The sequence below is a fragment of the Aythya fuligula genome, chromosome 1 (genome assembly GCF_009819795.1).
Source record: "Aythya fuligula isolate bAytFul2 chromosome 1, bAytFul2.pri, whole genome shotgun sequence".
In the NCBI taxonomy this organism is placed as follows: Eukaryota; Metazoa; Chordata; class Aves; order Anseriformes; family Anatidae; genus Aythya; species Aythya fuligula.
In genome coordinates this window covers 60,939,233-60,953,746 of record NC_045559.1, presented here as the reverse complement: position 1 = coordinate 60,953,746, position 14,514 = coordinate 60,939,233, and the positions used below count along the sequence as shown (strand labels likewise).

Here is a 14,514-nt window from a genome sequence, read left to right as displayed (position 1 = left end):
GAAGATATTCTCCAATTTGCTTCTGTGTAACATGCCTAAACTTAATCAAAGGAATATGTTTCTACTGTGTTAATAACTGGAGCTCTACCCTGTTGAATCTAGCAAGATGAAAAGATAACATAAGTATCTTACCAAGATACATACTGGAAGTTTTCAGTCTTCCTTTGAAGCTTTGTGTCCCTGATCTCCCATTTATTTTGCAACAGAGTAGACAACCTATCACCTGTTTCAATATGGCAATTCCCACATTTCATATACATTCTCCACATTAGTCCCTCAAAACAATTTTTCCAAGGTCCCAGCCTTCTTGAGATTTATTCATAGGTAATGCAGACAAACTCTTCCAACACAAGGACAAGTGTGCTTTCATTTTACTTTAATATACAATTGCATTAAAGCAGTAGCATCTGGCACATAGCACTTAGCCTGCAGTGCTGTAAATGGAACACTGATGACTTCTTCAGGGGAGGAAAAAAAAATGCCATCAAGTTAACATGCAATTCTTAGAATTTTAATTTGCATTATTAGCCCCTTTGAGGCTAGCCAAATAGCTACCTTCAGTGGAAGTTCCTTGTGCATTAAAATTGCCAAATGGCTCATTAATCTGGTAGGGTTAATCCATTTAGTGAGGATATGCCTTGAAGAGAACCTGATAAGACTGGTGAACACTGGCCCCTTTGACGTGAAGTCTCACTGTACTGCCGCACGGAGCATCTGCTCTCGCATTCGGGGATCGCAGAAGAACCGGAGCTTCCTGGGTAATAGCTTCACCTCCACAGGCATGGCTTCATACTCCTCGTTATCAATACCAAAGGATCCCTCAGCGCCCTGTGTACAAATAACAGTGGTGATTATTCCAGCAACGCTCCAATACTGATACCTGCTTTTACTAATTGGCTACAAGTTGAATGCTTTGCTGTGCTAACCAGGATGACCACCTTCCCATGCCTTCCAGCCCATTTGGTCTCAGCAACACAGTGAGAGCTATCCTTCACTGCACATACCGTATTAAGAGCCTTCTGCATAAGATGTTACCTCAGTTAGTTGCTAATTGGTGATAATTAAATGCTAGGGAGCCTTAATGACCCACATTGTTTATACTGAAAGATTCTTTGCTATTGGAACTATAATTATATGCACTTAGCTCTTGGCCTGCCAGCGGTGACACAAGCTAATCTGCAGAAGTGCCTGTTAAATAATTCCTATTAAATCCATGTTACAAACACCTTTTGGTATTTATTGATCTGAAACGTGAGATGCAAAGTAATTCACTGGTCAGGAATTACTCAGCAGAATTTTCCCGAGCTTTTTCTTTAACGCTGATAAAGTTACCAGTGATTAAAACCATTCATCAAAATGTCATGTTGACTTTAAAAATAATCTGGTGTCTGCTTTGCACGTGCTACGCTCACTCAAGGCAGGGCTATGTCACATTGATACTTAAACTACTCCAAATAAGATGGTACATCACAACAGCTCAGACTGGACAAAGTAGCATAGGTCCTGTAAATCACACAGCCACAGCAGTCCACCAGGATCAATGTATCCTGCTTCTCTGCAGAACTGGTGAGGCTCATCTGAACTGTCTCCAGTTCCTTCATCAGATCTAGGTCAAGGATTTAAAGAACAATGCTGCTTTGAGCCATGCACAAATATTCTGAAGGTCTCAGCTGCAGTATGAAGAGTTCATTTTATACCACAACTCTTTCTGAGCCCAACACTCCAGACTATTCTTTAAGAAATGCAAGACTGCCATGAGACTAACTGGATGCAAATATTAGGATGCTGGCTCATCATTACATCATAATTCACAATTTTTGCTTGGTAGATACAGATATTTTCACTTTTTGGCATGTTCTATTATCCTTTAATATGGAATTCTTTTTCCAAATGGTATGAGAGCTCTGTATCATTTGAAGATATAAATGATCTATGAGATTGACTTAATGCCCCTGCAAAAACAAGGAAGTCCTCTCCAAGGCCATAACAGTCTCTTCTTTATAAGACACAACAACAGAGTAATCTAAACAACACAGGTAGATGCAGTTTTGGCTTCTTTTTCAGCTTAATCTATTCAAAGTTTCAAGACACTTCCCTATGTTAATCTGAGCCCCACTGTCTTGTGTCTCCCTCCCGTAACACTTCTAATATTTATCTTCTTCTCTACAGCATAACCCCTTCCCGGCTAAAATGTAACTGAGAAATTCAGTCTTTAATACTATGGTGAAGGCGCGCATATTCAATGCACCTCAGTAAGAGACCCTTTACAACCATCACTGCTGTACACATGAAGTTCTGTCCCTATTTACTGGCTGAACGAAGCTTCCCTTCTAGTTTGCAAACCACTTGGTCTGTAATTCCAGTACATGTGTCCTGGACAGGGACTGAATTGCTCCACTGAGGAACTGAGTGTCTCATCAACTGTGTAATTAATTTCCCAGATTTGGAGTAGAGAGTTCTTAATGCATGGCATTAACTGGCACCAAGAAATAAAGTGACAAAGTTTCCTATCTCCCTTAACTTCTTACCTCTGGAAGCTGCAAGATGCATCTGCTGGCTTGGATGCACTGACTCCCTTCAGGGCACGTATGTGGATCACGCATCTTTTGACTTCTGTTCAAACAAAAAGAGGCAAGGTAAGGAGAAAGTTCTGTCAGAAACAGCTATTTTTAGAGCTGACACATCTTTATGTGTTGGTAAATCACTATGCATTTGGTAAACTTGGAGGTTATATACATATACAAAGACTTGTGGGCTTAACTGTGAGAAAATAAAACAGACATTGCCTCTTCTGCTGCAGTCAGTACGTATCAGTATGCACTGACAGACTCCAACCAACTTCTGCTCCAAGGTTCACTGAATACATTTGCTTGTACTTTTATAACACTTCTGTGCTCCTCGCTTACATGCAGAACTGTACAGCTCCCACACTGCATGGCTACCATCTCCTCAAATTCCCTGCACCCATGTAACTTGCCAGCAACTTAAAAAATATCTAACCAAAAAAACCCTGATAGGTATATTGAGCCACTAAACTATCATTGAGCCAAACCAAATGAAAAATCCCCTCTTCTCACATCGCTACCACTCAGCATGGCTTCTAACTGGTTCCTTTTAATCATTCTTGTGTAGAAACCTGCAGATTATCTGTTTGGAATGGATAAACTGAATGCAGTTTTCTCAGTTGTTCTCTCTCTTTCGGTGCCCATGAGATTCTTGGTTACACACAGCACTTTGAGAAGTGCTGCTTTCCTACTTTTGCTGATGTTGAGTGGGAGCACCTAGAAGGCAGTTGCTTGTCTCAGGAGGCTGGTGGTACAAGTGCAATTTGGTGTGTTTCAAGCCTGAGGTTGCTGTCCTGTCACTGCATCAACCGCTGAAGAAGAGCACGGTGCATTTCCTTTTCTCAGTGCGTGCTGCTGCACAGTGCACACAAATCCTCGGGTATGCTGACCTCTCCCCGGTCTCCTGACTGAAAGCACGCAACCCTTTGGGTCACCTTTCACACAAGGTACACCACATCCCAAGCTCAATGTGGCCTCCTTTCCAGACAGACAGCAACACACAGACAGTAAAGTGGACAGCAGTTACGTGGCTAATATACCACAGCTCTCAAGCACAGTTACCGCAGGTATTTCTAGGACAGGCAATGCCAGCTGTCCCCAGCTACTCTGTTCTGTTGGCTGATATCGAAGTAGATTATACATGTATTTAAATAACCTCATGTTGTCCCCATAAAAAAAAATCACAAAAACATGTCAGACACACCCTATACAGCAAATAATCCATGCCCAGAGGAATGTATGCTCACTTTAAAATTCCAGAAAATCCCAGAGAGAAAGGCTGAAACAGGTCAGGATAACCAAAGACAAAGGAAGAAAAGCAAAGACACTAAAGGAAAGGGCAGGGAAGGACAAAAGCAATATTAACTATGGGAAGTTTGGTTTTAATCCAATATGTATATACTAAAAGATTAATGAGTGATTGTGAGGGAATTAAACATCCTCCTGGCAATATAAATTATAAATCATTGCTGGCATGCAATACTGTCAGTTTATACAGTGCTGTACAAACAAGCACAAAATATTCTCTGCTTAAGGTTTAATCTGTTCGAAGTTTAACATGTAAGGTCCCAGATACTGCACTCTGGTGAGCACGTAGATTTTTTTGATTAACAGAGGTAAACGAGGCTCTACATAAATGCGAATATGGGATCAAGATAAGCTCAACAGGGATGAGACACGTAACTAAGGATTAGTCAAGGGAGAATGCTAGGAGAAGAAAATAGACACAACTCCTCCTGCAGTGATCGCCTATCTAGTGACCCTGTGTAAAAGGATCAGGAATCATTTCCATGTGATTCAGCTCCTTACTCAAGACAAGACAGCAAAGCAAAACAGGAGCAAGAATAAAGCCCAATAGCAACATTTTCGATTGATCATCTTATCCTACTCCACACACTGAATTACAAAAATACAAGCAAAGAGAACCTACTGCAGATAAAACACAATTTTAACCTAATTCTCATCTTCAAAATCAGCTGATGTGAAATTCTGTAACAAAAACAAAGAAGTCTTCTACATTGTAACTGGTAACTGCACTCATGCCCCAGAGTGACTGCTCTCCGTGTTTCCAGACTCCGTGTAGCCAGAATCTGAGCTGGCTATCAGGACATAGATTACTGGTGCTACACTTTCTGTCTTCCCTTCAGCACTTCCTAGCAGACACTACCACCTGTTCTTCCCCTGCCTCATTTGAAATATCGCCTCTACACCTGCTGCAGATGCTCTTGTTCACACAAATCTGATCCACAGCCGGCAGGTGCTTCTATAAACTTGGGATTTCTTTGAGATTCAACAGCAGCTGCCCTCCAGCGTTCTGATGCATTGCCTCCAACCACACAAACGCAATGCCTGAGCCTGCATTGTAGTTTCCCCTGCAGGATGCATGGTTTCTGTGATCTACCAGTTCTGACCAGATCATGTCAGTGTCCTCTTCAACAGAAAAATAACTTGTTAGCTGTACTGATATAGTGTTTTCCCTGAAAACATTCTCAACTCCTCCAAATTCTGGGTGTTTAAAACTATGCTTTAAAAACAAAACAAGCAAAACCAAACCAAACAAACAAAAGCTTCATACATTTCTAAAGGCAAACCCTGCTGGTGCTAGGCAAGGGGGAACCTGTAACAAGGGCTTGATTCAAACGCAGCTCCAAAAAGGCACTCACTGCACAGTGGAGAGCCACTCTGAACACCCTGATTTTGCCTTGCAAAAAGAGGGCACTTTATTTCTGTTCTGACTCGTCTCTGCAGAAGTAACTGGTCCCTCCTGTTGCTCCACCACGTACACCCCTCTTTCTCTTTTGTTGTTACCTCCAGACAGTGGGCAGTGTTTAATCAAAAGATCTTGTTTCTTTGAACTTTGCTTGAAAAGCAGCTCAAAGCTTTCGGCACTGCCTCTGATTACCTAGCCAGCAGGGCACGTTACCCCTCAAATGAGGCTTTTTCCGTATAGCAGTGTAACTGCAGTCAGAAGAACGTGACACACTACTGCATGAAGCATGCCCAGTTCACGTGGGAGACATTGCACACCGGGTGTACATTTGAACACCTCTCCCTTAAATCACCCCAAATCATCCACGTTTTTTCTGGTAGCAAAGCGTTCAAGAACCCAGTATACTGGAATATACCTTAAGAGGTCACACTCCTCTTGCTGCTAATGGGAAAATCTCCTCCTCCTTTCCTTTCCGCAATCTTTAAAACAAAGATTTCACTCTCAAGCATATATGGTCCACATGGCTCATGCAACTTAAAAGCAGTTGCAGCTAGCATCGGAATCCACTGTGCATCCATACATCAGAAGATATTCCCACAGAGGCTCATGGGATGCTCAAATAAGGGGCCTGCTGCTGCTATTAATGTCATAAACAAGACACATATGCAGGAACTCTTAGGGTGATGACAACCAGGTAAAAATGTATCCCTATCTTCCCATCTGCTTTCACTAGAGGGGGCCCTTCGACCAGAAAACAGAATTAGCAAATATAACAGTAACATATAAAAGAGTTTAGTAGGACTGGATTTAGTAGGAAAATCAATTGCTAATAAAAACTGCACGGAAAATGCAATGTATTTGCTAGTGAGATGGTATGCAGGAGCTGGAAAAGGCAGCTCTGATTTGTATTTGGTGATAGCAGATAAACAAGCACATTACAAGACAGCATTCCAAGCATAAGTAAGGCAATACGTGTTCACTCCTTTTCTCCATGCTTCTTCGTCACACCTGCAGCCTCCTTGCTCCACATACAGGGAGCACCAACACATTTAGTTAAAGTCACTGTTTCAATTCACACCTTCCTAAAGTTCCTCCAGCTCAGATCTCATATCTCAGAGGAGTTACTGAGCCAAGGGAGCCTTTCATTTAAAAGCTGGGCCTATCTTATCAGAGTGCAAAAATTCCAGGTACTGATAGTACAAACACATCAGCTCTGTGACCCTTCTCTTAAACCATTGAGCAGCTAGGGCTAAAAGATTCTGAAGTCTTTTGGGCTGCCTACAAAGCTCTGGGTTGTGACAGTGTTTTCGAAGCATCATCATTCAATGCCAGTGGAGAAAGAGGTGAAAGGTATAGGAAACTGAGAGGCCAGGAAGAACTCAAGGTAGACTGATCTGCCTTGTTTCCAGAAAGAGGAAATCAGTAAGAATTTTGAAGAACAAAACCAGTAACCTCCATGAAGCATTACTGACTGATGACCTCTGCTTTGGAATTTTGAAGCACAAAGTAAGGGAGAAACATAAAACTCCTCAAAATTAGCACTCTGACTTGTACGGAGATTTGGACATCTTTTTGCAGCCTTCCCATACTCACCCTCTGTTCACAAACTGTCCCTTGCTGACAGTATCTGCTTCAATGCAAATATCCATGAAGTCTTCAGTGCGCTAAACAACAACAACAAAAAAAGATTCAGAAATGAAGCAGTTAACATTTCAAAATGTCACATCCATGATACTGCAAAAATGCCCAGTTCTGAGTCTCACAAAAGGAGGCAGATGCACTTCTGCATTTAATGCTTTTTCCTTTCTCAGCTTGAGATTTGGAAAATCTTCCCTATGAGGGTGGTGAGGCACTGGCACAGGTTGCCCGGAGAAGCTGGAGAAGCTGTGGATGCCCCATCCCTGGAAGTGTTCAGGGCCAGGCTGAATGGGGCCTTGGGCAACCTGGTCTGGTGGGAGGTGTTTTGCTCTTCCACAACCACACGCATTTACTGTCCTCTAACTCACAGTAGCTCCTGTCCTTTCTTTAGTGCTAGCTCTTTTTAATTCTTTTCTCTGCGAGTCAGAAGAGAGAAAAAAAAAACAAAAAAAAAAACAACACACTTCCAGGCAGTCATTCATGCCCACAGCTTCATTCCAGCACCCTCTTATAAAACTGAAGTACTTATGTGTCCAATTTCCACTCTCCCATGGGTCAAGAAGGAAACGACTGTCCACTTCGATGTCCTGTTTCCTCCTGGGTAACCCTAAAGCTTTTGTTTGCTTAGTGAAACTTTCTTGTTATATAGACTCCTCCTGATCTCACCACATTCATTTTTACGTAAGTCTCCAGTGCTTTTGCTTTTACACCAGCTCTGAAGTTTGCCCACTCCTAGATTCAATCATGGGCCTCTACTTGCACAGGGCAATGAATTATTTAGACAAAAGAACGAGAATTTAGCAAGAAACAAAACCTGTGTGGGCAAGGAGCATTTGGAATCCAGTTATGCTACAGTCTTACCGTCAGATCAAGCTGTCTGTTCTGAGTTGCAATGGAAAACTCAATGGTGGATAATTTCAGTTCTTCCCAGTCCTCTGGGGCTGCCTCCTGGGGGATTTCTGTGAATCAGAAACAGAATATAACATTAAAGGGAATTTACTTATACAGATCATCATTTCACTGCTGTGAAGCACAAAACATCAATGCCAGCCACAAAAATCACTTTGACCCATTGTGACCACTAGCTTTCCTTCTTTCAAACATCACGCGTTTTTTTTTTTGTTTTTTTTTTTTGGGGGGGGGGGGGGGTTGGAATACTGAAGGAAAAAAAAAACACTGGCATTCACACAGTAACATGAAAGACTATCAAGCATATTACCTGGCAGCCCTGTAAATCCTTATGCCAAGGATTAACAAATCTCCTGAACTAGCATTACAGGAACATGAAGTGCTGCTACCAGAAAAAAAAATAAAAAAAAAAAAAAAATCCAGTGTTCAGGATGCTGTGGTAACGTACCTTCTATAAGAGAAAACCCCAGGGTTCAGTTCTCACATACGGGTCACTTCTATCTAAATACTTCTATTTAAATCACCTGCACTAGGTGACAAGGTGACAAGCCTCTACTAGGAACAAGCAACTGTGAGCCCACTGCACATACTGGCTTCTTCACAAATCCACTTTTGCTTATGAGACCACAAGCACTGACTGAACTACTCGTTTCATTTCTGGCAAACGCCACTGTAACTATCTTGACAAAGTCACAACTTAAATGTTAATTAAAAAAAAAAAAAAAAAAAAGGAAAGGGAAAGTAGTAAGAGAGTGGAAAAGTAGGAAAAGTAATACAGAAAAAAAAAAAGTAAAAAGCACCCACAACTCTGATTGATTAGACAAGCAAAGGCTGTCTGTAACTTTACACCAAAATAGACCCAACTTCACCTTTTCGGGGAGGTGACCAGTATAAGCGAAGTCGCCTGTAAAGCCTCACATACAAAGGAGGTCTGGACGGTTTCTCCTCTGGCTCTTCTGGAGGTCTCTCAGTTGGACCCAGGTACATGAGATCAGCTTGACGTTTCTGAGGCCATTCCTTGGATTTACATGGAAAGGAAACACAAGAGACAGAGGGCCTTTTGTTGAGCACCTGCCTGTTTATTGTGCTTAGTCCTTCAGCCGATTTACTCTGTGCTCACAAGCACTCGTTCGGAGCTACCCAGATCCTGCCATGGCCTCAGCCTACTTTTTGGCTCTTCAGGCTTCAGATTCCTATGCGAAATGACATCTCTGCAGCTTGAGAAAGATCACCCCCAGTTCCCAAGCCTACTAATCCACTCCTTCCCTACACAGAAGCGGGGTAATTTCCCCACCAACAGCATAGGGAAGTGTTTTTTTTTTGCTGCCAGTGCTGGGTAGGGTGACACAGCTGCTTCTGAGGGAACAACCAAAACTGGCAAGGTCAAGAGTAATGTCTGAAAGCACAATTGTTTTCTGCGTGGCATCAAGGCAACCTCAAAGAGAGCTGCACAACAGGGTCTAGTGCCAACAGGCAAAGACAACAGTGCTGTGTGCAGCCAAGGGGCTCAAAAATCTGGCCAGCCTTTGTCTTTCAGCACCTTAAACAACTGAGATGTGACCGTATTAGAGCACCTGACTAGACAGGTGCACACAATGGGTCTTAAGGCAAGTCAGGTGAGCTCTATAAAGATCTGAGGAAAAGAAATACCGTGTTATTCTCAGTGATGCTTCAGATCCACTGCCAGAAATTGATGACCTACAGCAGAACCTTAGCTCCTGGAAGCCTCCAGCTGCTGGCAAAGTTTATTTCCTCTCATTTAATTTTAAAACTAATTTCTGAAAATGCTTAAAATAGAGGACGTATGGATAGAATAATAGGATCTTTTTTTAAAATGTATTGCCGTTTCAAAGGAGAGCTACAGCAAACCCAGCAATGATAAAGCACACAGCTGCAAAGAAAAGCTAGGATAAGATTAAACTCAACACGTTGGAGCCATTTCTTACCCAAATTAACAAAATGATAACATAGGAGGCACATAAAGCAATGGAGAGCACAACTGGGGGAGATCAGGAAGAAACTTTTTTATCTTAATAGCAGTAAAAGTGGGCACTTCTCTTTAACCTTCAGCAGGTTAAACATATCTTTTAAATGTACAATGAATAACTCACCAGTGAGACTCACTATCAGTGCCGCTCACCGAGGCTCAGGCCTCAATAAAAGCGAGAAAGGGGCTGGAGAGAGGTGAAGAATAGGTTTCTACCTAGATTACCAGCACACAAAATCATCATCTCAAATCTCTTGGGGATGGGGAGCGGGGTGGAAATCTTTCATGAATGTATTACAGCCTTAACTCCATGGCTGCACAATCTCATCTACCACTGCAGCTCCTGGGTATTTCCAGAGCCTTTTCATGAGGCTCCTTATATGAGAAGAGAAAGGCATGCGAATGAAAATGCCTCATCTTTCATGCAGGTCAAATTTTTAATTTTCCAGGATCATTTTAAAGCAACAGTTAAAGGTAAAATAAAAGCTATTAATCTTCATGTTCATTTTACTACACATGGAAGCCTGATTATCAACATTCATGAGCAGTCTAATTATGGACAGTTCTGCCAGATGAATAAATCAGAATGAAATGTTTTCGTAAGAAAGACTGTTTAGAAAAGGTGACGGAGCACTTTAATGGTTATGTTCAGCACCGCTACCGCTCTCCAGCTTCAAAAATGGTTACTGGCTCCCCCTGGTGACCTTGCAGCAACAGATCTTTAGAAATTACGTATTTTTAAAAGGTATTCTGCCTCCCCTTCATCTCTTCATAAATTAAGTCTATACCAATTGCTACATATTTCAATGAGTTGAGTTTCATTCCCAATGTATATATTGTTACCAGAACTTCAGAAAAAAAATACAGATAACATATACAAAGCACAGTCAGCCTTTTCATTTCTCATCTATACAACCATTATAAACACTTCCCCCAATTATTCTTTACCTTTAAAGTACTGAAAAAGTGAGCTGCTTTAGTTTTCAGAGGTCCAAGGTACCAGTACCTGAAAAAAGAACACAGACAGAACTCCTGAGATATCCAGGAGATGATACTGGGGAAAGGGAGAAATCTTGCTTCAAGTTAGAGCAGAGTTGTTTGCCGCTGAAGTTAGTGCTCCCCTACAGCTTTAGCTTCATGATACTACAAGTATCCACACAGCAGCTTAGCAGTGACATCCCTTTCTTGAATTACAGACTACCAAAATGCAGCATACAATCTTCTCTACAGGCAGCCTGACACCTCAGTAGCAGAATTTTACCTAGTTATGAAACACAAATAGGAATAATTTAAAAGTCTATGATCTAATCGTTGATGGGATGCACAATACCTCCACAATATCCCATAAAGAATAAGGTTGGAGGAAACAAGGAAACAAACAAAAATCATCAGTTTAAGTGGCAAGAGAACAGAACCAGAAAACATTCATCTGCCCCAAAGTACTCTCAGATCAAAATCAATGTTTTAAAAAATAAAACTCCTGTCAGCCATGAAATATTGTATACAATCTAAAGATGTGACTATGTTTAGGTAGGCTTGGTACACATTTTGATCACTGTCTTGCATCAAAGAAGGTCAACAAAACACATTAAACACCATCAGCTCAACAGTATTGAAGATGTAAGGATATCATTAACTATTAAGGCATGCGACAGTCACACCATTCCCATCAAGCCATGAAATTGTCTGTAAAATAATAAAGCCTCAAAAACAAAGCACACCACCATGTCTCCACCAGAACAGTACTTAGCTAAGGGATAGCCAGACACTCTGGAACTGTGGCTTACTGATCAACTCTCTTTGTAGTAGATGCCTTTTTTTTTCAGCTGTCCTGGAACACACTAAATGTTTATATAGCCCAATATCCCCTCTTTGACAGGCCAACAGGGACCAAAACTGTATGCTTATGGAGAAGTATAAGAAGAGGACAAGGACACTGGGCTCTTATCTCAAGCACACTGAGCCCCCATTCATTCGTGGCTGAAGTGCTTTCCAAGCTGGGCATGTTTTGTGTGCATCCAAAACCATTCATGGAAAAAAAGGCTTGAAGTTGTTCACACTGCCCCAGGTACAAAAGGTGCTGTCATACCTCCAGCACACGCTCCAAGACTCCTATGAAAGGTAACTGCTGCAGGAAAAAATGTGACTAGACCTTGCCTAGGCCAACACTAAGCAAGAAACAGGGCACAGGCAAGCCTAGTAAGAACACAGAGAGGTGAGAAGTGCTCTTCCTTAATCCTGGGGCTGCAATTAGCAGGAAAGCCCACAGCACAGACAAGTCAGCATCTACTGACATAGCCAAGGGCTATTTACTGCACCTCTCCCATCCCACATCACCTCTCAAACCTACTCAGGTATCTACCAGACTCCAGAGGCCTGCTACCGCCTGCTTCCTCACAGATAGCTCATTCTCAAAACACACCTCATTTCCTTACGGCTGTGCAGCAGCAGTCTGCACTGCAATTCCTCTCTAGCAGTCTGAGAAGTGAGCTGATTTGGCCCTGCTGCTCCTTCACCAGATAACGCTGGTCATTTGATACACAGACAGAGGCATATTAAAGGTCCATTTGGAGAAAACCCAACAATTATTAGTTTAGCATTCAGAAAACAGTCCTCAGACAGTACGATCCACGCCACTCCTGGCAAGAACTGAAGGGCATTTCTACTGCATCTGATGTTCCTCATTGGAATTGAGTTACAGAGTCTGCATGCATCTTTTCATTGGCAATTGACGAAAAACAATGGTCAACTACTTTACTTAGACTTTCCTCAGGGGACAGCTTTTCCCACTGATCCAATCTGAATGAAGTTCCAGAAATGGGCACCAAAAGGCAAGCAGAAAGCAAATTCTTTAAGAAATAGTCGGCATTAAATAAATGATTATTTCAAATGACAAAAATCCTGACATGTCTTACACTTAGTGTAACGATAGACTCAAAAGGAGGGGGTGCTTCTGCCTGTCAAAAGTCTACACTTAAAAAAGACTTCTTTGCAACAGGGGGTATTTCTTTTTAGACAAGATGCTAAAAGAGGTACAGCATCAAAAGAATGGTGTTTTCTTACTTGCTAGCTTTAGCTCCTGCATCTCTGTAAGATCCCCATCTTAAACCAGTCACTGCAAACACAGGCTGTTCCTTTTCCCCCTGTAAAGAAAATTAAACAGTGCAAAATTACATCGTCTTACCTTTTTTCCAACTTTGTTTTTTGAAACTAGAAAAATATCATTTCTATATAAAAACTGATTTCTGATTAATCCCAAAAGAGAAATTTTGCAGGAAAGGTATGATAAATAGCTAACATCAGTAAAGGTTAAGCAGGATTTAAGTATTACGCATTCCATTTACTCCCAGAGAGAAACACAAGAGGTAAAGATTTTAAGAGGTTGACTGATCTTGACTGCACACCCAGCAACAGCATTTAGTTTCGTGGATAGCGTCAGCCAAAAGCAAGGTGCTCTTGTGCAGCAACATTAAGCTCTTGCTGCAAAAATGTCTATTCTACAACACAACAGAAAAATAATAGATATTTTAAAAAAAAGAAACATACTGGGCACAGTCAAAAGTTTTCCATTTCACATATTTCAGTTTAAAAAAGAAAGCTATTAATTCAACAATACATATGAATGTATTAAATCAGCTTAGACAGCTATTGTTATCTTTCACCATTTCCACAGAAACATCAGCGTTAGTAAGTTTTGCATTCGTCAGAACTCTCTAAGCCTCCCAAAAATACATTCAGGCATTCAAGTGTTTTCTCCAGTTTAAACCAGCTGATGTCACAGAATACAGTGAAGAAATGACTGCCAACCAAACTGCTGATATCATAAGCTAATATAAAATTCACAACAGCTTTACACAGAGGAAAATTAGTCTATTTAAACAGAACCACATGAGAGTAGGGAAGTTTTAGAAATATTGGATGCCAAACAAACGGGTGTTTACCTTGATCTGCAAGACATCAAGTGGAACTGTCTCTCCCTTCAAAATGGCCAATGTAGCATTAGTAATATGCCTGCAAAACAAAAGAGAAGGAAGAAAAGGAAAACAAACAGGTAGAAAGAATACACTTAAAATGAAAAAGAATACGTTTTAAAATTATACTTTTTTTAATTTTATCTTGCAGGCCCCGCTACCAATTCTGGTGGGGCTTTTTCTTGTAGTAACCACAATACAGCTTCAAGAAAAGAGCTCTGACAAAGTGCTGTGCCTCTCTGAAATCAAAAAGCAAAGTAGGTGGCTGCAACATGTGACGAAACCTTCATTTTAACAAGCAGGAAAACTTCTGACAAGCAAAAGGAAATTCCCAGACAAAGCTTTCCAGAGAAGTGCCAGATCATGCAGGAAGTTACCTGCTGTTTTGGCTATTCTATGGATCAAAACATGGCTTTATTTTATTGGTGGCAAGTGTAATAATCTCAGAGGGAAGCAAAGAGGTATGAGACTGGTCTCAATTCACTGCGTCTGGGACTGTATTACCTCCGTATGTTAACTTGAAGTTTTTAATCAACATAAATCTACCTATCAGCAGTGGTCACGTTGTTTTGGTCTCCATTATGTTGTGGACATTAGTTAAGATAATTCTCATTTCATGTCATAAAAGGTGGCTTCAGACCTTGAAGCACATATTTCATTAAAACCCTTGTTGTTTTTTTTTTAAGGAAAAAAAAATCTAGGTTCAGTTAAATTTAAGTTCCATATTGTGCATAA

At 41.2% G+C, this 14,514-nt stretch overlaps 1 protein-coding gene across 1 annotated transcript in view; it reads right to left on the bottom strand.

Moving 5' to 3' along the window:
• Window positions 1-359: 359 nt before the first annotated feature.
• Window positions 360-14,514, bottom strand: part of AGK (acylglycerol kinase) — a 29,747-nt gene continuing 15,592 nt past the window's right edge. The window contains exons 8-15 of the mRNA XM_032184321.1: window positions 13,750-13,819; window positions 12,872-12,951; window positions 10,757-10,814; window positions 8,691-8,838; window positions 7,774-7,871; window positions 6,868-6,938; window positions 2,529-2,613; window positions 360-828 (exon numbers count right to left, since the gene is read on the bottom strand). Coding sequence (XP_032040212.1) covers window positions 691-828; window positions 2,529-2,613; window positions 6,868-6,938; window positions 7,774-7,871; window positions 8,691-8,838; window positions 10,757-10,814; window positions 12,872-12,951; window positions 13,750-13,819 — 748 coding nt within the window. The 3' untranslated portion in view covers window positions 360-690. The remainder of the gene's footprint in view (window positions 829-2,528; window positions 2,614-6,867; window positions 6,939-7,773; window positions 7,872-8,690; window positions 8,839-10,756; window positions 10,815-12,871; window positions 12,952-13,749; window positions 13,820-14,514) is intronic.